Genomic DNA, 24432 nt, shown 5'->3' on the forward strand with positions numbered 1-24432 from the left:
AGAATCCGGTGCCCCAACCAGGACTAGAACCCGGTGTGCAAGGTGGAGGATTAGCCTGTTAAGCCACGGTGCCGGCCAAGTAAAATAAATCTTAAAAAAAAAAAAAAAAAGCCTGTGGGAGGAAGGTGTCATAGCACAGCCAGTTAGGCTGCAGCCTGAGATGCCTTGCATGCCACATTGGAGTACCCAGGATTGATTGTACTTCCAAAGAACTTGGGTACCTGCCATCCACGTGGTAGACCCATATCAGAGTGCCTGGGCTCAAGTCCTGGCTCTGCTCCCAATTCCAGCTTCCTGCTCATGCACATGCTGGGAGCAGCAGGTGATGGCTCCTGGACGTGGGGCCCTGTCACCTGGGTGAGAGACCCAGATGGAGTTCTCATATGCTGGCTGCAGCCTGGCCCAGCCCCAGGTGTTGCAGGCATGTGGACAGTGAACCAGCAGATGGAAGAAGTCTTGTCTGTCTCTCTGCCTAAATAAATAAATAAAATGACAAAGTATCCCCCAGCCTAAATGAGCTTTTATAAAAAAAAAGTTTGCAAATTACAAAATGGATATACTTACATGCAATGCAAATTGCAAACGAGATGAAATCAGTCACCACTAGGTGCTGCTCAAGAATCAACTGTGCCTGCTCTTAGTTCAAATGCTGACCCTTCCATTCCCATCAAGTTTCTCAACTCATTAATCTTGAGTCCACACAGTTCCAAAGTGATAAACATAAATAAAGTCCATACTGCACACCAGAGGTAAAACAAATATCTTTATTGCACATTTATAAAATCTGCATAGTTGTATTGTTCTTCCCTCCCACGATTTCTCCATTAATCTTTAAAATTTGGTTCAAACACAATTCCCAATTAGAAGCCTTTTAAAAATGGTCAAAGGGGGATATTTTTCTCTCTACATATACATACATATATATATATATAGACATTTTTTTCTTTTTACAAATCCACATCTTTTTTTTTTTTTTTTTTTAATTTTTTAGAAAAAGGGGGAGGGGGACCAAAATGTTCTTTTGGGCCAGCAGTAGCTTTAGACACCTGTCTTTGATAATCTTCAGAAACTAGAAAATTTTGCCTAAATGGTTAACAACTATAAAAACACTATCTTTAGTCAAGTTTCATGATGCTATTGTGTCTAAAATCCTTAATGTTTTCCTTTCATTCACTGAGGACTGACTGTGAGGTTTTCTGGTTTATTTATTTAAAAAATATAAAAAACAGAAGAGAGAGAAAGGAGAGGCAGCTAGCTCCTGACTTTTCAGTACCTTCCTGCCATGCAACCTTGGGCTCCACCCACCTGTAAAAGGGCACTAGCTCCTTGGCACCCACTCTGACATCTGCTGTCAGGAGCCAGCAAGGTCACGCTTCCATCTCTCGTAGCTAACAATTTCCAAATGTCACCTGTTTGATAAAATAACTATTGGCTGTTCATCTGGTGAAGGTTCTGATGAGTCACTCTTCTATTCTGCTGTCAAAAACATTTATGCCTGGAGGAGAGACTGATAAAAGCCCAAGCCTCACTGTGGGTTCAAAGGCATTTTAGGTCTTCTAGCATAATTCAATACTGCTATACACTGGCTCCTGCCTTTTCTAAGGAAACAGCTATTATGATTCTGTACCCGAAAGTGCAATTTTAGTTTTAATCTTTCCTTATAAACACGCAGCATGGTTGGGGCCTGGATCTGAATCTCACTTGTCCAGCTAATCGCCTTCCCCAGGTGAACACCAACACACCTCTGTGCAACAGGCAGGCAACCAGAGACCAAGGAACATGTGGGGGCTTAATTCACTGTCACAGTTGAAACACCTTGAATTGACTCCATGACAGCTGCAAATCGGCTGCAAAGGTCATAGGGGGAATTGGGTCGAATAGTTGGAGGCTCCTTCAAGACAATGATTTCTGCAGAAGGATCTAGAAGTCTGGGTAGAAACTCCCCTAAGCACAGCTGCAGATTTTCTGTGGAGGGAAAGTGGATGGTTATATGTACAGCTAAATACTTCTCTGGGCAAAAGCAATACACCTGCAACTCTATGGAAAGTCATTCAAAAAGATCATTACTCAACCCTAACAATCAAAGCATTATGCTGGCCAACTAACAACAAATTATTTCTTCAGGCCAAATCAGAACCAAGACCCGCTTGCCAAATACTTCATACCCCCTGATGTTGACAGGTTGACACTATGCATTCACTTCCCATGGACAGACCTGCTAATCAATCATCCTTTTAAAATTGACAAAGTGGATATGATACTCTGTACTACAAATATATAATGGTGGTATTTTTTCAAATGATTAAAACACAGTAGTGTTTGCATTAAGTAAAGCTATACAGCACACACATCAAACTTCCTCATCCACTGCACTCATCTAAAGATAACTGGCTTCAGGGTGCCTCCTCATGATGCTCTGGACAAGCAAGGAAATTCCATGTGCTAAGGAATTCACTCATCTTGAAATTTTCAGAGTTAATAATCTTATGTCTTACAGCTTTACGCCACAGGAAAACCATCAAGCAATCACACTCTGCGTGAACAGATTATGATTTTTGAATTGTAAGAGTTCAGAATTGGGCAGACAGGAGAAGTCTGACATGCCTACAGTGCTTGTCCACTGCCCACAGAGGAGCTTCAGCAGCCATGGAGGAGGTAAGGGGAGTTCAGTAGAGCAAATCTACTTTTAACTCACTTACATTTTGTACTTGCATGGGGGGGTTAAAACTTAAAAGTTCTGACAACCAGTAAGACCACTATAATCTCTACAATTTATAAAATCTTAGAAATTATCCAACAACACACCTGCAATATCTTGCCCAAGGTAAGAGCACCAGTGGTTTCTCATGACCTCAATGGCATCCAGGTCATCCTTGGAGATGTCGTTGTTAATGATCAGGTGAATGCAGGGAATGATCAGCTCATTCATCACATTAATGCCCTCCGTTACCGAGTGATCATCATTTGTTTCAAAGAGAGAAGCTGCTTTAGCATTCAGCTCCTACAGATAAAAGGCAGGGTAGAGGGGAAAAAGTCTGAAAAAGACCAAATCATCGCATACTGGACTCATCTGGGGATCTTTACAAACTACTGATGTTGGGTCCCAACCCTAGGTGTGCTGAATTCACTCAGCACATGGGTGGCCTAGGCACTGAGATTTCATAACTGCTCCCAAACTGATTTTTAAGATTTATTTAATTTATTTGAAAGACAGAGTTACAGAGAGAGGTAGAGACAGGGAGCGAGAGAAGTCTTCCACCCACTGGTTCACTCCCCAGATGGCCGCGACGGCCAGAGCTGTGCCAATCCGAACCCAGGAGCTCAGGAGCTTCTTTCAGATCGTCCACGTGGGTGCAGGGATCCAAGGACTTGGGCCATCTTCCACTGCTTTCCCAGGCCATAGCAGAAAGCTGGATCGGAAGAGGAGCAGCCGGGACTAGAACTGGCACCCATATGGGACGCTGGTGCTTCAGGCCAGGGCTTTAACCTGCTGCGCCACAGCGCCAGCCCCCCAAACTGATTCTAATGCAGCAAAGTTTGTGATCAACTAGCCTAAACTTATAAGTCAATGTCATATTTAGCACTTGTTTCTACCAAAAAGACCCACTCAATGGCTCTCAATCTCCACGAGCACCAGAACCACCTGCACCCACCGCCCCCTAGGCCCCTCCCCAGATATCCCAATTTAACGGTCTTGGGAGGGCCTGACAATCACTACTGTTTGAAGGCTCCCCACCACCCCAGGTACAAACTAGGGGTTGACAGCTAGTGATGCAAAGACTCTAAATCCCTCCTACTGCATTACTGTAGATGCTGAGTGGGATATTCAAAATGTCAACCTGTATTTGATGATTTAAAACATAAGAGCATGGCTCTAATAAAAATTCAGATCCATCAAATCTATGGAGCCTTTTTCCTCAAAGTTGCCCTGCCCCATATGTAACTGACACCAAATCCAAAGTATAGACCAGAAAACAGAGCTCTTAGGATGAATCTCTATCATGAGGTAATCTCCTCCATGGCTTTTAACAAGACCAAGGCAGTGGTACAAATGATGGTCTGATCTCTCCTGGGAAAGGCAAATCTGTTGGGTATCAAGCATGTGCTGGTACCCGCATGGCCCCATTCTAGTCCTCTGAAGAACAAGCATGGTTTAAGTCCTCAGGTAAGCTGCATAGGGATGCAGGCTTGCCTTTCCATATGACTGCCAAATGCAAACTCGGCCAGGATAGGATTTGACCTCACCAGAGTATGGCATTGATGCTAACAGAACAGTAGGACCAATTCCTAAGGCTCACACCTTGTTTCAAAAACTAGAGTCACTTAGAAGTCACTAAAACTAACCTAACAGCTTAGTAGGGAACAGTAAGACAAAGTATGGCCTCCCTTCAACACTCATGCTTCCTTCCTGACAGGTAAAGCAAAACAGCTGAACAAGAGAAGGACCTGAGGGGCCACAGCCTGCAGTGCTGGCATCCCATACAGGTGCCAGTTCAGGTCCCAGTTAACTCCACTTCCAATCCAGCTCCCTGATCATGACCTGGGAAAGCCCAAGTGCTTGGGCTCCTGCATTCACGTGGGAGACCCACAGGAAGCTCCTGGCTCCAAATCATCTGAGCTCTGGTCATTGCAGCCATTTGGGGGTGAATCAGAGGATGGATGCTCTCTCTCTCCATCTGTTAACTCTACTTTTCAAATACATAAATGAATCTTAAAAAGAGAGAGAGAGAGAAGGACCTGTACTTAAGGAGCTCCGAAGGCAGCAGGGGAGAGGTGACGAAAGCGGGAATGGAGGCACGGATGGGGGCACCTCAGACAGGACTGACGGGCTCGCAGCCTGTCAGGTGGAAGCAGCATGAAACTCACTTAGCAAGGGTGGGGAACATCCAGCCTGCGGGCCGTGGGCTGCATAAAGCCTGAGAAGTCACTTGGTCAGCCCTTTGCCAAAGCAACCACAGGTGTAACTCCAAATCCAATAAAGCTACAGCAGGCGGATTCTGAGGTTGACAGTTTTGAGTGGCCCGTGATTAGTGCTATAAGCACACAAATGGCCCTTGGTAGGAGAAAGGATCTCAACTCTTGACTCAGCAAAACTTAGAAAAACCTGCTGCAGTGTAAAACTACTCAACAGAACATGGGACAACCTTAAAACTTAACGGGGACAATTATCCTGTTTTAGCTTATCCTGGCTCCAGGGAGCAGAGGTCTCCCTCCCTCCTTCTCTCTGTCTCTCTCACACACACACCCCCCACACACATCCCACCCACTCCTCCCACAAGCTCAAGGCTTTCCAAGCAGTACAAACCAGCAGGCACTTCCTTCGGTACAGGGCGATCACAGACTCCTTCACACCGCGGCGAGGCCCCTTGGTCAGCAGGGCAGCGTTGCTCTGGTAGGCGTACACCAGGTAGGACAGTGCCTCTTGGTACCTTAGGAAATGGGAGGCACACAGCAGCTCAGTTCTCTCTGGCCACAACCTATGGCCTATACCTAACATGAGACTGTCGGGCTACGATTCTGGCAAAGTCTTAGAGACACGGTGGGCAGAGTGTCCTGGGAAGAGCCTGAGGGCAACAACTGCCGCCAATCTTGGTGCTTCCACAAACTGGCCGAGAGACCCTAGGCAAATCATAAAACTCCCCCGGCCTCGGCCTTCCTCAGCTCCCCATCAAGCTGTTCACAAGGGATGCCAGCTCAACGGTCATTTTCTGGGTTCATCTTTGTGTGTCAGAAACTCCAGCCACAGTGTGTCTCTTGACTAATAAATCTACCAGGCAAAGGCTGAAAAGAACGTGCGTGGTGTTCAGAGCAAATGTGCAGTCCTGGGAAGAGCAGAGGTACATGGGGCTCTGTGTGGTGCCTGGCTGGGACTCCCGCTGCATCACAGGCAGGCCCCCGAGAGAGCGAGCGTGCTGACCAATACTCTGTGTGAAATGAAAGGCCAACATACTTTCCTTTTTGATAGAGTTCCAGGCCTGTCAGGAGATACACAGACACCTTTCGGAACAAACTGTAGTCTTCATGCCACTTCTGAAAAGGAACGAGATGATCACAGTAAACCACGCTATACTTTCCACCACCTAGAAACTGCAAATTCAGGACTAGCTTTTCTTGACTACATCTGGCCAGGCACAAGAACAGCAAGCACAAACTCTCAGATAAAAACTATTCGACATTTAGAATAATAATCTACCACTGACCTTAATTTTCAATGTTCTGTTCCTTTGCTGAAGAACAGAAATACTTATTTCACATAAACTTTGGAATTTATTAGCTTAATTCCTCACACCAACATCATGATCATTTGGCTCTGGCTTGAATGACCGACCTCTCAAGTCCTGACAAGACTATCCAGACACAGGGGGACGGAAGGACAAAGCTGTTCCAAGTCAGGCCAATCAACAACCAGGCCCGGTAAGAGTGGGGGCACTCCTGAGGTTGCATGTAACACAGCTTTATAGAGAATGCAAAGAGTTCTTGGAAAATTTGTAGCCGTATTTGTATTTCAATGCCTTCTGGAAACAGTAGCATTTAAAACAAATCAAAAACACGCTTTCAAGAATTGTACTGCCTGGGACAAGGCTTAAATGGATAGTATTAGAGGGAAGTGAAGGGTGGATTCACTCTAATAAAAGAATGGAAATAAAGAGACCTGCTATTCTGAGGTAAGAACAAAATCCTGTATCCACTCTTTCCCAGGTTTTTTAGAAGTGTAGGGAACAGAACAAGACAGCTGGGAAAACACAGCCTGGTGAGTTCTGCCTCAAGAATGAATGATTCACTAGGAGAATTAAAGAAAAGATTTCACCTTGTACTCTTCCATATTCATGTCATCTGGACCAATCTCCTTCAGTTTGGCTTGTGCCACCTTCATGATGCTGATTGATCTGTACAGGACAAAGTTCAGAACACACTGAAGGAGCACTAGGCACAACCTCCCCTTCAGAGGAGTGGCCAAAGCCAGATGGAAGGGGAGTCACTTGGGTGTTCCTGTCTCACCTTTCATCATAGCTAAGATTTTTATCGGCAAACTGTTCCAGAAGAGTCCGCTCGACGACCCTTTTGGGAGCTTCGTTTTGGAAAAAGTAAACCAGAACATGCTGAAGCCGAGGGTCGCTGTGAGAGGTGGGAGTCTCCTTGGCGAGCTGATAGAGCCTGGAGTATTCTTCATGGAATGCCTGTCACACACAGAAGGGACATCAGAAAAGGGACGTGCTGGGCCTCTGCACAGAAATCCGTCCCCAAGGGCCGAAGGCTCTTTGCACTGAGAAATGACATGGGCAACTACAGAATCTATATGTGTTGCTCACATCTCACAAGGGATGAAACTCCTCTAGCATTCTAGCACCAACAGAACCCATTTTTCCCTTTAAGTTCTCAGAAAAGCCTGTAGTTAGTTGTAATCATTTTAAGCATATTCTTAAGTTCCAGTGAACTGAATTGCAAAAATCCATTCAAGTGCAAGTATATTCAAATACCTTCAAAAGTAAGGCCTGTTTTCTTATATTAAGGCTCTCAAGTTAGAGGTACAATCTTGGGGCTTTATTAACAGATATCCCAATAACAACACACAGCCCTCTGGGGCAGGTGCAACATAGAGTGGCACTGCCAACTAAGGGGAGCAAACGGCACCGCTTGCTAGAGAGCTGGACAGGAAAGGGCGTCTCCTGTTTCACTTCAACAAAAGACAGCTTTAATCCCACCTTTTCCCATCTTACAGAGTTACCGCCTGGATATGACGATGGCTGGGTTGTAAGGAGGAGAGTTTTAAAGAGCGATACCTTGATAAGCCCTGCTTCAGACCCATCTCGGTCAAAGGTCTGGCGGGCTTTGGCTATGGCCAGGATGACCCCTTGCATGGCAGGGCTCAGCATCACCTACCACAAGAGGGCACAGAACAGAGAGAAAAGGGAGAGAAGAGGTTCAAAAGACAGCTGTGAGAAAGCAAGGTGAACAGAGCGCTAAAGGGAAGCAGAGCAGGGTGCTTCTTGGCCAGCACCCACTGCAAGCCACATTCCACACACCTTCCCCTATGGCATGCACAGCCGCCGACCCAAGGTCAACATCTCAGCAAGACACACTAGTCCTACACTGGAGGTTCTACTCTAGTACGAGTGAAGAAAGCTGTATGTCCAAAACTACCTCCAACATGGCACTGCTGAGGAATTACGTTAGCTGATGGCTCTCAGAGGGGATGCATCTGAGGTCAGGATTTCAATTTAGTTTTGTACTTTAGGTGTATATTTCCAATACAGAAGTATTTCAGAGTTCTAGAAGGATGAACAGTAAATTTAAAATAATCTGGAAACTAAGGGCTACATAAATGTGACTCTGTAAGAGGAAAACTTTTCAAAGATTTAAAAAAAAATATTTCGGCCGGCGCCGTGGCTCAGTAGGCTAATCCTCCGCCTTGCGGCGCTGGCACACAGGGTTCTAGTCCCAGTTGGGGCACCGATCCTGTCCCGGTTGCCCCTCTTCCAGGCCAGCTCTCTGCTGTGGCCAGGGAGTGCAGTGGAGGATGGCCCAAGTTCTTGGGCCCTGCACCCCATGGGAGACCAGGAGAAGCACCTGGCTCCTGCCATCGGAACAGCGCGGTGCACCGGCTGCAGCGCGCCTACCGCGGCGGCCATTGGAGGGTGAACCAACGGCAAAAAGACAGACCTTTCTCTCTGTCTCCCTCTACTGTCCACTCTGCCTGTCAAAAATTTAAAAAAAAAAAAAATTTTTTTTTTTTTTACGGGAAAGAACAGGATTTGTGATTCAGTGCAGTGCACCTGAGAAGGAAATAGGCCACAAATAACTTGGGATTCTTCAGCCTCTTTCCAAAGTTTTAGAATTAAAAACGTGAATGACTTTAATCCATATGTGTTTTGCTCACTGTACAAATGAAATGCTTGTATATAGAAGGGAAACAACTGACTAATATAAAACACAAAGATTCCCTACTTAAACCTAGAAGGCAATTTTTGATTCTTTAATACCAAAAAGGGATTAATTTCTAGCTTCCTGAGCCTCTGGCTTCTGCACTGGCCTCCGTAAGTACAAGCCTGGGTGGAAACATACACTGTGCAGGAGGAACATGACTACCCCTTAAACAACAGTAACAAGGTCAAAGCCAGACAGGCCTGCTTGTCATTTAACTCCATCAGTGAGAAAATACCAGACACTTAAAAAGTATATTCAGTCACATGAGAGGGAAATACAAGACTGACAACAGACAGCTACTTCCTGCACTCTTCTCTGTACCTCCTCATCATATCCATCTGCATCAGATCTAACCAGAATCCTTCCCACACTGGGAATCTCCACTTCAGAGACCTCAGAATTAGGTTGGGCAGCAGACTCTGCATCAGGAGCTTTTGGGGGCTGTTCTGACTGCTCTGCAAGGTTTGTTTCCTGGGGCATGGGCTTCTTAGGTTCAGCTTCCTCAAGCTGTGGCAGCACAATGGGGAGAGAGTAAGAGAAACAGGAGAAATAAAGAGGAGTTGGTTAAACGCAGCAGAGACACAGAGTACCAGAAACATGAGAATGCTGGAAATTACTGCTGCAGACCCAACGGTCTTGAATTTGGGGTTCCCTGCCACTCTCACCTCACTCAGCGCTGCCTCGACACCACTCTTCTCATAGGCATGTGCTGTGTTTGCGATCGCCTGGGCAGTCTGTTCCTTTACAATGACAGCATGCTCAGAAGACAGGCAGCGAACCCCATGAGAAGAGGCTACCGAAGGCTCTGACAACAAATCGTACAATGGTATTAGCATCTGATGACGTCAACATCATAAAAGGCAAGCAGGATGAACACAGCTGGATATACAACCCTTCTAACATACAACCCTTCTAACACACTTTTGAAAAAGTCTTCGCAAATATCCCCTAGAAATGAATGACTACAAGAAATGGCAGCTTCAGTAAGAACCCCGCTGACGCTTCTGTAAAATTTAATGTGCATCCAACTTTGTTGTCTTTGTTTATGGCCACAGCCATCTGTGTTGAGGAAGACAACCTTTGGAGAACAGTTTTCACAAAGTCTACCTACTAGCCCCATCATAGTTTCTCCATTGCTGGGAAATAAGCAAAACTACACGGTAGTGAAAGTACAAGTAGCTAGTCCTTCAGATATTACTTCCGCTCATCAGAAGCCACAATCTACAGCCACTATTAGGTCCATCAGATGAGTAACACCAACTCTATAGGACCTGTGTCGTGAAGACTGTGGCACACTTAGGAGAAGCGCACAGGACTGGCCAGTGGAGTGCAGTGTGAATGTCACTAAATCATGGATAAGGTCCTTCTCAGACACCTGGTGACGCAGAGAAATCCTGTGATGTGGAGCTGGCGGATGATTCCATCTGAGGGATTTTGCAAGACTGCTCTTCTTCCCACTCCTCTACTTCCTGCTCAAATCGCCAGTTATCTTCCTGAATGTAATGCTTCAGTTCCACAGACAGTGCTTCCACCTCTCCTAACATCTGATCAGACTCATTCGGGGCTGCCTCTGAAGGGAAACAAAGATGGGGTGAAATGCAGCACTATCCAGCAAAACAGGCCAGCAGCAGCCAAAAAGACCTTTCTGAAAAGGAAGAGAACATGACATCTCATCTTTTGTCTTATCGCCAACTAACAATACATACATACATACAGAAAATCCTCACACTAAAACGCCAACAACCACAGCACATCAGTAACAGGGCCTGGCATGCTGGAGATAGGCATTAAATGTCTGTTAAATGAACAAATGAATGGATGACAGAGTAAGGATTTGGAAGAGACTGGTCAACTACTAGATGTACCTAATGTCTTTTTTGTTGTTGTTAAGATTTGTTTATTTATTTGAAAGTCAGAGTTACACAGAGAGAGAAGGAGAGGCAGATAGAGAAGAGAGAAAGAGAGGTCTTCCATCTGCTGGTTCACTCTCTAATTGGCCACAACCATCAGAGCTGCACTGATCCGAAGCCAGGAGCCAGGAGCTTCTTCCAGTCTCCCATGCGGGTGCAGGGCCCAAGGAATCAGGTCATCTTCTACTGCTTTCCCAATAGAGAGCTGGATCAGAAATGGAGCAGCTGGGACTCAAACCAGCATTCATGTGGAATGCTGGCACTGCAGATGGCAGCTTTACCCATTTTGCCACAGCGCCAGCCCCCTAGTATGTCTCAGAAATTTAGAAAATCAATAGATCTAATGGAAATTTCAAGCTAAATATTATCAGTTTAACCACTGCACCCATTATTAAGAATGCCCATTTGGGGCCGGCACCGTGGCTCACTTAGTTAATCCTCTTTCTGCAGCACCGGCATCCCGTATGGGCGCCGGGTTCTAGTGCTGGCTGCTCCTCTTCCAGTCCAGCTCTCTGCTGTGGCCAGGGAGTGCAGTGGAGGATGGCCCAAGTCCTTGGGCCCTGCACCCCATGGGAGACCAGGATAAGCACCTGGCTCCTGGCTTCGGAATGGCACAGCGCCAGCCGTAGCGGCCATTTACGGGGGTGAACCAACGGAAGGAAGACCTTTCTATCTGTCTCCTGTCTCTCTCTCTCACTAACTCTGCCTGTGAAATTTAAAAAAAAAAAAAAAAAAGAATGCCCATTCACCTCAAGAGGGTTAGAGAGAAATTTGAGGCCATTTATACTTCCTCAAGTTTCAGACAATAAGTACTATCAGAAAGCACTATGAAGCAATGATTAGATGGTCAATGATGAAAAATGGCAAGGATACAAGGGCATAGCAAATTTCTCACCCTGTGACTAAAAACCTGTAGCAGAACACCACATTCACTTATGGTTGTCATCAACCAGACTTTTCACAAGGCAAATGTCAGTTGCTGCTTCTTTTTTTCTTTCTTTTCTTAAAAGATTTATTTATTTATTTGAAAGGCAGAATTACAGAGAAAGAGAGAGAGAGAGTTCTTCCGTCTACTGGTTCACTTTCCAAAAGACAGGGCTGGGCCAGGCTGAAGTCAAGAACCTGGAACTCCATCCAGGTCCCATGTGGGTGCAGGGACTCAAGCACTTGGGCCATTTTTTGCTTCTTTCCCAGGCATTAGCAGGGAGCTGAATCAGAAGTGGAGCACACTTCCCATCCAGCTCTCTGCTATGGCCTGGGAAAGCAGAAGACGGCTCAAGTCCTTGGGCCCCTGCACCCAAGTGGGAGACCCGGAAGAAGCTTCTGGCTCCTGGCTTCGGATCAGCGCAGCTCCGGCCGTTGTGGCCAACTGGGGAGTGAACTAGTGGATGGAAGCCCCCTCCCTCCCTTCCCCTACTCCCTTTTTCTCTCTGTGTAACTCTGACTTTCAAATAAATAAGTAAATCTTTAAAAAAGAAAAAAGAAGTAGAGCAGCTGGGCCTCAAACCATCACTCATATGGGATACTGGTGTTGCAGGTGGCATCTTAACTCCCTGCACCTCAACTGCCAGCCCCTGTTCCACTTGTTTCTGTAACCTAATAATGAATCATGCTTGCAGTAATAAGGTTCCTATGAACTGTCCACAGCTAGCACAGTCATTTGTATAGTAACTCCTACAGGCAGATGTTCGTGCCTTCACAATGCAGACAAGTGATCCTGTAGATCAGTTATTTTTAAGCAATCATTCTCTCCATCCTCTTCTCCCCAACCAAACTGGCACCTTAGAAGCATAACGTGCTGCCTGGGCAGAATGCCTATGCGTTTTCTTACGTGGCAACACAGTAAAGACCGGATACTCAAGGAAAAAGCCTTCTGTTTCCTCACATGTGAAACGCTGGTCTTAAGACCTCTCACAGAAGATGGGACAGGAAGGAGAGAATAATGTAAACTTGAACAGCACAGAATTTAATCAGAACTGGATCTGAATCTTGGCCCTGCCATGCATTTCCTGCCTGCGTGACCAGTCAGCTATAGAACCTCGTGGAACCTGTTACTCTACTGGAAAATGAGGGTAATAAGAATTTACACCCTGCCTACCTCTCTGTCAAAAATTATTAGAGAAATAAAGTTTGAAAGCATGCAATAAGGAGTAAAGCACCATGGCCGGCACTGCGGCAGAGCGAGTTGGACCTCTGCCTGTGGCACTGGCATCCCATATGGGCACTGGTTTGAGTCCTGGCTACTCCACTTCTGATCCAGCTCCACGGTAATGCACCAGGGAAAGCAGCAGAGTGCCCTACACCCACGTGGGAAACCTGGAAGAAGCTCCTGGCTCATGGCTTTGGACTGGCCCAGCTCTAGCTGTTGCATCCATTTGCAGAGTAAACCAGCGGATGACAGTTCTCTCTCTCTTTTCCCCTTCTCCTTTTCCCTCTTTCTGCAACTCTGACTTTCAAACAAAATAAACAAATCTTTTTTTTTTTTTTTTGGACAGGCAGAGTGGACAGTGAGAGAGAGAGACAGAGAGAAAGGTCTTCCTTTGCCGTTGGTTCACCCTCCAATGGCCGCCGCAGCCGGCATGCTGTGGCCAGCGCACCGCGCTGATCCGAAGGCAGGAGCCAGGTGCTTATCCTGGTCTCCCATGCAGGTGCAGGGCCCAAGGACTTGGGCCATCCTCCAATGCACTCCCTGGCCACAGCAGAGAGCTGGCCTGGAAGAGGGGCAACCGGGACAGGATCGGTGCCCCGACCGGGACTAGAACCTGGTGTGCCGGCGCCGCTAGGCGGAGGATTAGCCTATTGAGCCGTGGCGCAGGAAAATGAACAAATCTTAAAAAAGGAAAAGCATGAGTAAAGTACCAATACAAATTATCATTATTGGTTTTAGCATCAGTTATAATAACAAGGATGAAACTGTTAAGGAAAATCCATTTTTAAAATGTAGCTATCCTTCTAATGGTGCAAAAGTGTGTGCACAAGGATGCACTAAAAAAGGAAAAAAAAAAAAAAACTAGAAAAGCCCATCAGTGGGAGGCTGGTTATAGAACTGTTATACAATTGCTAACCAGAATGAGTAGCCTCTATTAATGAAAACAGAGATGGCTAAATGTTAAATGAATTAAAAAGGTATAGAATTGAATGGAAAAACATAGCATTTGGGGAAAAAAATGGGAGGGGGAGATATAGATAAAAGCTAGCGCATGCTCAGATTATTTCTTGAAGACTACCTAGGAAACCTCACAGTGTATACTTACTGGGGGAGTAGGATTAGTGACACAGGAAAGCAAGCTTATTTTTTCTTTTTACTCCCTTTTATAATATTTATATTTTAAATGCATTATTATATAATAGTAAGTTGTAGTTTAAATTTTTAAAGAAGTAGTAGAGATTTTCCCTAATCTCTGGTTCTGCTAAGATACTTTTACCTGCATTGAAGTGAGGTAGCTTGTCATTAATATACATCAGACAGTAAGCACTAACATTTCTCAGGCCCCCATAGGAATCTCTTTCAAGTTCTTCCCAGGAAGATTCAGTAACAGAGATGTCATTGTACTTGAGCCAGATCTGTCGGGGCTGATTATAGATATAGGCCCAGTAGTGTCCAGCATTTGCTTGACCTTCGTGAACAAGAACTGCATGCAAACGATAAGGCACCTGCAAATCAGACAGGACATTCCTGTTAGGTTGAACAAGTCATCTGATAAAATTCATTTTATTAAAATTCAAAATAATTTTCAACTATCAGAGAAAAAATGATTATTCAAATGTGTTCCAAATGGGGTTCACATCAAAACACCTTGTTAATTCAAGAAGAACAAAAATATAGCCTAAGAGTCTACCAATTATGTTTCAGTACCTCAATTTTTAAAAACAGACAACAGAACTAGATGATCTGTCTGAAGATTTTGTTAGCCCTAAACTACAATTACAAATCTAAACCAAAGATAGCCCAGACCTATTTATCCTTCCAATTCAAAACCCAGCTTGTCTAAATAACTGGAAAGGGTGTGTATTTTCCAATGTGAGAAAACAGAGCAATGCTTACCTGTTAAGTAAGTATGCATGAAAGAAAGCCAGCGACAGAATCAAATCAAACTTCCACTACCCTGACATGTTGTTACTGGCAGTGGAGATGTTTGAAATAACACAAAAGGGAGAACGGGGAACCCCCTGATTTACACAGTGCACTCTTATCATGCAACAGAACTGTGCTTCAGTGCCATTCTAAAAACACCTCTCTTCTCACAGCCATGCTGACCATTTTGTCTACTCACACAAAAGGCATAGCAAGAACATGCCGTGACCAGAGGCTCTTATCTCCTCCAGGCCCACAATGCCAATATAAACAAAGATTTATGAGGACAGTAAGAATTTCTGGGGCAGGCATTTAGCCTAGCAGTAAGACACAGTTTGAGATGCCCATATCCCATACCAGAATGTCTGGGTTCCAAGTCCTGGCTCCATTTCCAATTCCAGCTTTCTGCTAATGCTCACCCTGGGAGGCAGCAGGTGGTGGCTCAAGTATTTGGGTCCCCGCCACCCTTGCAGAAAACTCACATTGGGCTCCTCACTCTTGGCTTCAGCCTGGCTTAATTCCAGCTGTTACAGGCATTTGGGAAATGAATCACTGGACGGAAAATCTCTCTGCTTCTCAAATAAGTAAAATAAAATACTTCGAAGTTTTGTTTGAAAAAAGGAACATCTGTCCTGCCTAACTCCCTTTCACAGTTACAAGTGATTAGAAAAAAGTTTGAAAGAATGCTGGTAAACAAAGGATCACAAAGGACCAGGGTACCTTTGAAAAGATGGATAACCAATGCCAAGTTCAGCTTCCCCACCACACTACTTAAATTACCATTTATGAGAAATTTTTATTAATATCTGACAGTCATTCTTTCCGTTATATAAAAATATAATGTGGCAGAAACAAAATAATGCTTCAATTCTGTTGCTGGTAAAAAGCTATATTGCTTCCTTTAGCCTAAAATGAAGAAACAGACTATTACCAATTTGTATTTTAAGTCCATTCTGATATGGGGGAGATTCTCACTCTTTTTCAAAGAAAACTATGAGGTTCACTTTTTTTTTTTATCTACCATTAGCACATGCCTTGCCCATTTCCCCATCAATTTCTACTCTACCTGGCGAAGGAGAGGATCGCAGTACATCTGCTCAATAGTCTGTGTGGTACTTGCAATACAATTCTTTAAATCTGTTAAAAAAGAAAACCTTGTTAAGATCACCTTGCTCCATGTCACAAAGCCTGCTTCCACTAAGTAAACGATGCTGCTTCTCTGTACAGTTTGACTGACTTCAACATCTCTCTTTAAGCCACAAAGTAATAACTAGTTTTAAAGGAACTAGTCCTTCAGATTAGGAAGGCTATAGTTCAATACAATCACATTAAAAATTTAAAAAATTATCATTTATAATTGGCACCAAAATTTCTGAAAGAGGAAATCATCTCTATTTAGGAAAAGATCTTTAATTGGTCACTTAGTTGTAAAATATGTGAGGGTACTTTAAAATGCAATTTGTTGAAAATGGAATTAAGAGATTGCTTATTTTGGTGCAAAAAACTTTGAAAGTCACACAGTTTTTCATGTTATGCATTTTCTCTGAACTTTCTGAAGACCCCTCCTTACGTCCCAGCAACAGGATCTGAAATAAGAAAGCAGAACAAAGGGCAGAGCTAACTGTTGCTGAGTAAGAACTGGGAAGAATCTGGAGTTTCACTTGTCTTTTTGCTCCCCAGACAAAAGGCGAGAGGAAAGCCTCAGGCATGGTCCACACATTTTGGCAAGGAGGCCAAAGGCCTATTCAGAGCAGAATGCCGCATAATTCAATTGTCCAATGTGTGAACTGTTCAAAGACTCTCAGTAAAGCATGCTTTACACAGAAAGACTTTAAAAAGTGGAAATCCAGGTGAGCTAAATTTTAAGTCTGGGTCAAAGTTCATGGAAACTACAGGAACAGAGATTAGCAGATTCAGACAAATCCCAGCAAAGTGATCCTGAGTGTCTAAACTTCTAGGAATTTCCAAAAATACTGAGGGGGGAATACAAGAGGGCTCTTCCGCCTGCTGTGTGATGGGGGTATTAACCAACCATACAGGGCACCAGCAAGTACAAAAGCAGCCATGATTACCAGGCCCAAGTTCAACAGCACATCCAGCAACAGCAGCCAGTGCAGCCACGCTGCCTGACCCCCAACTAGCCCGACCAACAGCAAAGGCCAGGAGTTAACTGACAAATGTTAAAAGAGCCAACCTTGTATATCTTGTTCAATCTCACTCCTCCACCTCTGAAGACAGGTCTTAACAAAGTTGATCTCCTCGTCCGTGACCGTGCGAGGAGCAGGGTGCTCGGGCATTTCCGTGGAAGACCGAGGTGTATGTGGCTTACTCATTATCTTAGACTTGTGTGGACCATCCTCAGGAGAAAACGGACTGTCAGCCTCCTGAGAAGAGCTCTCTGAACTTGCACTGAAGGGAGACAAAAAACCAAAAAACCAAAAATACTCATATGATAATTTCCAAAAACACCTTGGCAAGCTGCCCTAAGTAAAATTCAAAGAACAGCTATTACTTAGTGAGTGTTAAGTCTGTAAACTATTGAGCCAAACTTCATATGAATATTACATAACACAACTTGCTTCTGAGGCAGACACTACTACTATCTCCATTTTATCAATTACCAACCTAAGTGTAAAGAAATTAAGTGATTTAACAAAGTTCGCCCGAACAGTAGGTGACAGACAAGAATCTAAACCCAGTTCTAGGGTTCATGATCTCTAGTCATCAAGGATGAAGCCTTCTCATAAAGACAGGGAAGATAGAGGGCTGGGCCTGGAAATCAAGAGATTAACTACAGTTTCCAAGATGTAACTGACTGGCATGAGACTCTCCTTACAGGAAAGGAGCAAGGCTGGACACCCAGCTCACGAGGACGCACACGGCGACACCTTGGCAGAGGTCAGCTCCATCACTCTAGAGCTAAGCACCCAAGGAAGGGGGATTAGCTTCAGGAAAGTAATCTAATATCTCATCTACAAAGCATAAATATTAACTTCTTTTTAAAAGATCTATGTATTTTGCTTGAAAGGCAAAGTTACAGAGAGGTGGAGGGAGAGAGAGAGAAATAGATCTTCCATCCGCTGGTTTACTCCCCAGATGGCCGCAACTGTCAGAGCAGCGCTGATGCGAAGCCAGGAGCTTCTTCCAGGTCTCCCACTTGGGTGTAAGGACCCAAGGACTTGGGCCATCTTCTACTCCTTTCCAGGCCACAGCAGAGCTGGATTGGAAGTGGAGCAGCCAGGACTTAAACCAGTGCCCATATGGGATGCCAGTGTTGCAGGTGGCAGCTTTACACTAAGCCACAGCGCCAGCCCCAATATTAACTTCTTGACATGACTGCTGTACACTAACAGAGAATAAGGTACAGAAGGCAGAAACTAACCTAGCTACTAGTCAACCTTCACTAAACAGAGAACTGCACACATACAAACCAGCACGAATGTCAGCTTCTAGTTATACTTAGCTTTCTGTTTCATACCAAAACTAAAGCACATACATTCCCATTAACTTTGATTTAAAAGAAACCCTCACTCCCTGCTCCCACATTCTCACACATACAAAATAATGGAGGAAACCTCTTTTCTTTAGGGACCCACAGATAAGGAAAAATAAGCACAAGAGATTAGATATTGCAATCTCCCATCACACCCACAGGTACACACAGCAACTTTAAAAATCTAACAATATAAATATCAATACTGTGTGGGGAGGTAGGATGATATTAGACAGAACGGTCGGGTTTTTTACACAAAAACCTCATTTTTTAAAAAATGGGTACCAGTATCTTTATTAGCCAGGACATACATGCACCAAATGTGACCTAAGCTGACCCCAGTGGTTGGTCTGGGTTATACAGATGGCACGTGGCTGAGCTGGACTAGAATCAGAGGGCTCACATGAGCTGGCCGCCTTACTTCTTCACAACACAGGGTGTCCTGTTCAATTTCTAGCCAGTTCTTTTTCATGTTTTAATTTTCTGTTCATGAATAAGTCTCCTGGATGCTTACTTAGTCATACATACTTCATAGCAGATGGGTGTGAAATGTTTGGGAAGGACAGGCCTGAATCTCCCTCCAAAAAAGGCCCTGAGCAGCAGTGTGATTGTAGCTCAGCACAAGATAGCCCCAGTACAGCAGGAACACTACCCCAGACAGCACAAGGCGGCTGAGACCAACCCAAGCACCCTGTGGGCAGGCCCAGTGCACTGGAGGGAATGATGACCCTGCACCACGCCCAGCTGGCAAAGTCGCACCAGCAAGACGAGCCCATAGCTCCTGGCGCTCTTAGGCACTGAGGGACAGCTAGATGGAAAGACAGTGCACAGTGCAAATGAAACCAAGGAAAAAAATGGATGCCACTGAAAACAGTTGTCTGCATTACCTTTCCTTGGCGGTCAGGTCAGAAACTGCACAGTGCGCTGGAGAAAGTGGCAAAGCCACACATGTGTCACTCTGAGATGCACAGCTTTCTGAGGCCGGTTTCGTACTGGCAAATTCGATAACGTATTTCAACATGTCTGGCAGCGGGAACCGGGCGGGGCCTGAGCCGTACTTCACATACCTGAGAGGCAAAGACAGTGGTACCTGACCATTTGCTGAAACAGTTCAGCTTACGGCACGCAGAGTAGATGGATGGGCTCATTTGTGAAGTTGAGGCAACGATTACCAAGTCACACACACAATCTATGGGGAAAAAATTCTCTACCTACAAAAGCAAAAGTTATTAACACGAAAGTTTTTTTATCTGGCAGGAAACATTACAAGCAGGCTACTAATAAGCAAAGGCCAGCCACTTCTACTTTTTTTTCAATGTCATATCACATTTAGGCTCTGGTCAGAAAAATAAGCTGTTTCTGGGTTTGTCTGTTTTTTAAAAGATTTTATTTATGGGGTCAGCACTGTGGTGCAGCGGGTTAACACCCTGGCCTGAAGCACCGGCATCCCATATGGGTGCCGGTTCGAGACCCAGCTGCTCCACTTCCGATCCAGCTCTCTGCTGTGGCCTGGGAAAGCAAAGAAGATGGCCCAAGTCCTTGGGACCCTGCACCCAAGTGGGAGACCTAGAAGAAGCTCCAGGCTCCTGGCTTCTGATCAGCACAGCTCTGGCCATTGTGACCATCTCGGGAGTCAACCAGCGGATGGAAGACCTTTCTCTCTCTCTCTCTCTCTCTCTGCCTCTCCTCTCTCTGTGTAACTCTGACTTTCAAATAAACAAATAAATCTTTAAAAAAAGTTAAAAAAAGATTTTATTTATTTATTTGAGAGGTAGAGTTACAGAGAAGGAGAGAAAGAGAGAAAGGTCTTCCATCTGCCAATTCACTCCCCAAATGGCCACAACTGCTGGAGCTGAGCCAATCTGAAGCTAAGAGCTTCTTCTAAGTCTCCCACGTGGGTACAGGTGCCCAAGCACTTGGGCCATCTTCTCCTGCTTTCCCAGGCCATAGCAGAGAGCAGATTGGAAGAGGTACAGTCCATATGGGATGCTGGCACTGCAGGTGGAGGCTTAGCCCACTAAGCCACAGAAGATAGATGATTCTATGCCCTTCAAATTCTCTTAGGATTAAGGGAATGAAGTCTCTGAGGGGGGAATGATGCAGGCAGGCACACAGGATAAAATCGATCAGGTTTGTGAGCTGGAAGACCACGCCTACACCACACCCCTGTGTGACCTCATGCTCCTACCTGATCACACCTGTGTGCCCACTGGCCAATCAGGTTAATTAACCACTCCCCTTTGAAAGTGGATTAAAGGCCGGCGACCTGGTGGGCCCAGTGCTTTGTTTTTTTGGCCTTTGCCAGTGTGGGCCTGTGCTCCCTGCGCCTCCAGGGCGCATAGCCTTCGGGCCATCTGCCCCAAGCTTCCTGGCTTACATGCTTCTCCACGTGGCTGGCTCCTGATACTTGGTATGAATCCAGATTTCCTTCTCTCTTTTCAATAGGGCCCTCACTCTCCTATGCATTTCTCAAAAAAAAAAAAAAAAAAAAAAAAAAAAAAGGTAAATAGATAGATTACTAGTATTCAAATCTGAAAATAAATTCTGATGAATTAGTGCCAAAGGGTTTCTTTCTTTGGTACCCTTTATTTTTATTTCAAGGGTAGAAAAACAAAGACAGAGATTCTCCATCTGCTGGTTCAATCCCCAAATGTTTGCAACAGTCAGGGCTAGGCCAGGCTGAAGCCAGGAGCCCAGAATTCCATCAGAATCTCCCATCTGGGTGGCAGGAACTCAAGAACTTGAGCATCATCTGTTTTTGCTACCCTGTAGCCAACTACTTTACAACAGAGCAAAATTAGAGAAACAAAGCTGGAAATGGGAAACTGTAGGAAGCAATACGTGCCAGAGCTTAAGGCAACTAGCAAATCTTTCTTCTTCAGGGATATAAATACCCTATTATTCATGCAACCACTCAATGGCATAGACCACATGTAAATTATAGATTTCTTTAGGATGAATAAATAATAAATATCTCAAGTATGAACAAAAAACCCCACATGTTTTAATAATATTCAATAGCCTACCATAACTAGAACATTACTTTATACTCAATAAAGGGATTTAGTTCAGTGAACTAGAGTTCACCAAAGTAGGCAGAGCTTAAATGGCTGGCATAGGTAAACACATAATTCCTGGATTCCAATTACCAAGTGACACAGGACCTTCACGTTTTTCTTCTCTGAATAAAAGTCAAAGAAAAAAACAGGAAAAAAACTCAGAAGAAAGAAAACCATTTGTTTCTGCATCAAAAGGATATTATAACTTGAAAATGTCAGTGGAAAATAAAGCACAATGCCATTCAATGTCAAGCCCATGAGCAAGGGTACACAGCAAAGGAGAAACAGAATTAGAATCTGTATGTCAGAGTTATGGCTCTCATTTAAAAGGATCTCAAACATGTAAAGGTAGAAGAAACTTAAGAGTACTATTCTCTTCCTTAAATGTATTTTGTTGCTTTTATTTCTGCTATTATCAGCTTATCTAAACTCTATCTTTCAAACTTCGTATGCACTGCAGCATTGGTACTGTCACGGGATTTAAGTCATCACTGTACATCTGTACCCCTTCAAGCTTGTTTTGTTTTAATATGATATTTATGTGACATTCCAAGGAAATTCTTTCTCTAAGAAACTCATCTTCAATTTTATAACATAACCATTTTATGATCTTCTGTTGAATTCCTTCAGAAAACTTTTAGGATCAACTACTTCATGCAGTATAACACCTGTTCTGGTTAGCAGAATCAGAGCAAAGATGGTTTCAAAACAGTTGTCTATACTGCATACAAGAAATCTTATTTTTCAATGTTATCTTAAGATTATCTTAGAGCAGAAATAGGGAACATTTTTATTTCTAAAAGATAAAAGTAATGCACAGACTTTGTATGAAAATGTTTGTAAGGGGCCAGCACTGTGGCGCAGTAGGTTGATCCTCCACCTGCAGCACCGGCATCCCATATGGGTGCTGGTTCTAGTCCTGGCTGCTCCTCTTCCAATCCAGCTCTCTGCTATGGCCTGGGAAAGCAGGAGAAGATGGCCCAAGTGTTTGGGCCCCTGTACCCGCATGGGAGACCAGGAAGAAGTGCCTGGCTCCTGGCTTCGGATCCATGCAGCTCTGGCTGTTGCAGCCATCTGGGGAGTGAACCAACGGAAGGAAGACTTTTCTCTCTGTCTCTCCCTCTCATGTCTGTAACTCTACCTCTCAAATAAATAAATAAAATCTTTAAAAAGAAAATGTAAACACAAGAAAGGTTTAAGTCAGTTCATAATGTCACCTATCCCCGTATCTCATTTCTACTATTTAATGATACTCATTAAAATTTCTTATTTATCTTCCCAGGGGTGTGTCATAAGTAAATATTACTTAATAATAAGTAAACAAATAAAAGTATCTGAAATTTAAAGTCATTTTATTTTAAAAACAAAAGTAATAGTATATTAAAGAAAATGCCCCTATACTCTATTTTGAAACCTAAGTAAGTCAAAATGTCTGGTTGGTTACTGATTACTTTTGAGTTATAAAGTATCTGATATATTTTGCTACATAAAAATAATGGATTTCCCAGCTTCACTGAAGCTTTTAAAGTAAAACTCCGCCATACTTTAGAACCCTGTGAATCACTTCTGCGACAGGATCTGAGTCAGCCTTCAGCTCAAGTCTCTATTCAGACAGACAGGGGACTGCTCACATCTTGGGTAAGTCCTTCCCGAGTGGGCGAAGACAGCGAGAGTGCCTGGCCCATCTGGGGCCTGGTACGGAAAGTGCTACCCCTCAGGGAAATGGATGACCTCACAATGCAGTGGGTGGAGGTGGGGTGGTGACAGGACAGAAATAATTAAGTAGATAAAGGGGGAAATGCTATCTAAATGCTAAATCAATGCAATCTACCTGGGTGAGTAAGAAATTACACTGACTCCTCCTAAGGAAATCAAGAAATAGTCAAGTGCAAAATGAACAAAGCAAAGATTCTTCTCTAAGATGAAGGATTCTATTGTCACAAATATTGGTCCTTGTAATCAGTGATCACTACTCTAGGGAGAGCATCAATATTGTTAGCTTCCCTGGACACTTCAGAAAGTGCCTTTCGGGCCAGCGCCGTGGCTTAACAGGCTAATCCTCTGCCTTGCGGCGCCGGCACACCGGGTTCTAGTCCCGGTTGGGGCACCGGATTCTATACCAGTTGCCCCTCTTCCAGGCCAGCTCACTGCTATGGCCCGGGAGTGCCGTGGAGGATGGCCCAAGTGCTTGGGCCCTGCACCCGCATGGGAGACCAGGAGAAGCACCTGGCTTCTGGCTTCGGATCAGTGCGGTGCGCTGGCCGCAGCGGCCATTGGAGGGTGAACCAACGGCAAAAAGGAAGACCTTTCTCTTTGTCTCACTCTCTCACTATCCACTCTGCCTATAAAAAAAAAAAAAAAAAGAAAGTGCCTTTCAAAAGCAAGTGGACTGGAGCATTGCGACAGCTCTCTCCCATGTCTGTGACAATGATGGCAAGGGCAGCAGAAAAAACAAAAACTAACAGGCGACAGAATCAGAATTTAGGTTCTCCTCAGTACACTAGCCAATAACTAACCACGTGACCTGGCACTGTTTAACCTGACTGCTGTCTTCCCATAAATACCATTAGCTGTTTTTTTTTTTTTTTAAAGATTTATTTATTTATTTGAAACTCAGAGTTGCAGAGAAAAAGAGGGAGAGGGAGAGAGAGATTGATTCTCCATCCGTTGGTTCACTTCCCAAATGGCCACAACAGCAAGGGCTGGGATAGGCCAGGCTAAAGCTAGGAGCTAGGGGTTCTTCCAGATCTCCCACGTGGGTACAGGGTCCCAAGAACTTAGGCCATCCTCCACTGCTTCCCCAGGCACATTAGCAGGGAGCTCGATTGGAAGCAGAGCAGCTGGTACTCAAACCAGCACCCACATGGGATGCTGGCACTGCAGATAGTGGCTTAATGCACTGTGCCATAGCACTGGCCCTCATTAGCTGATTTTTTTTAAAAAAGATTTTATTTATTTATTTATTTGAGA

The 24432-nt window shown here is 44.5% G+C and overlaps 1 protein-coding gene across 7 annotated transcripts in view; it reads right to left on the bottom strand.

The window, feature by feature from the left end:
• Positions 1-750: 750 nt before the first annotated feature.
• The window catches only part of USP28 (ubiquitin specific peptidase 28), a 74136-nt gene continuing 50454 nt past the window's right edge, over positions 751-24432 (bottom strand). For 4 of the 7 annotated variants that reach the window (XM_062197036.1, XM_062197033.1, XM_062197032.1 and 1 more), the window contains 14 exons: positions 19291-19470; positions 17105-17319; positions 15977-16047; positions 14261-14489; positions 10301-10495; positions 9591-9730; positions 9247-9432; positions 7782-7877; positions 7000-7178; positions 6809-6887; positions 5951-6030; positions 5306-5429; positions 2806-3001; positions 751-1965 (listed from right to left, as the gene is read on the bottom strand). In XM_062197036.1, the coding sequence (XP_062053020.1) occupies positions 1790-1965; positions 2806-3001; positions 5306-5429; positions 5951-6030; positions 6809-6887; positions 7000-7178; positions 7782-7877; positions 9247-9432; positions 9591-9730; positions 10301-10495; positions 14261-14489; positions 15977-16047; positions 17105-17319; positions 19291-19470 (2146 nt within the window). In that variant the 3' untranslated portion in view covers positions 751-1789. The remainder of the gene's footprint in view (positions 1966-2805; positions 3002-5305; positions 5430-5950; positions 6031-6808; positions 6888-6999; positions 7179-7781; positions 7878-9246; positions 9433-9590; positions 9731-10300; positions 10496-14260; positions 14490-15976; positions 16048-17104; positions 17320-19290; positions 19471-24432) is intronic. The other 3 variants (XM_062197038.1, XM_062197037.1, XM_062197035.1) reach the window with 2 other exon arrangements.

Source organism: Lepus europaeus, chromosome 7, assembly GCF_033115175.1.
Source record: "Lepus europaeus isolate LE1 chromosome 7, mLepTim1.pri, whole genome shotgun sequence".
In the NCBI taxonomy this organism is placed as follows: Eukaryota; Metazoa; Chordata; class Mammalia; order Lagomorpha; family Leporidae; genus Lepus; species Lepus europaeus.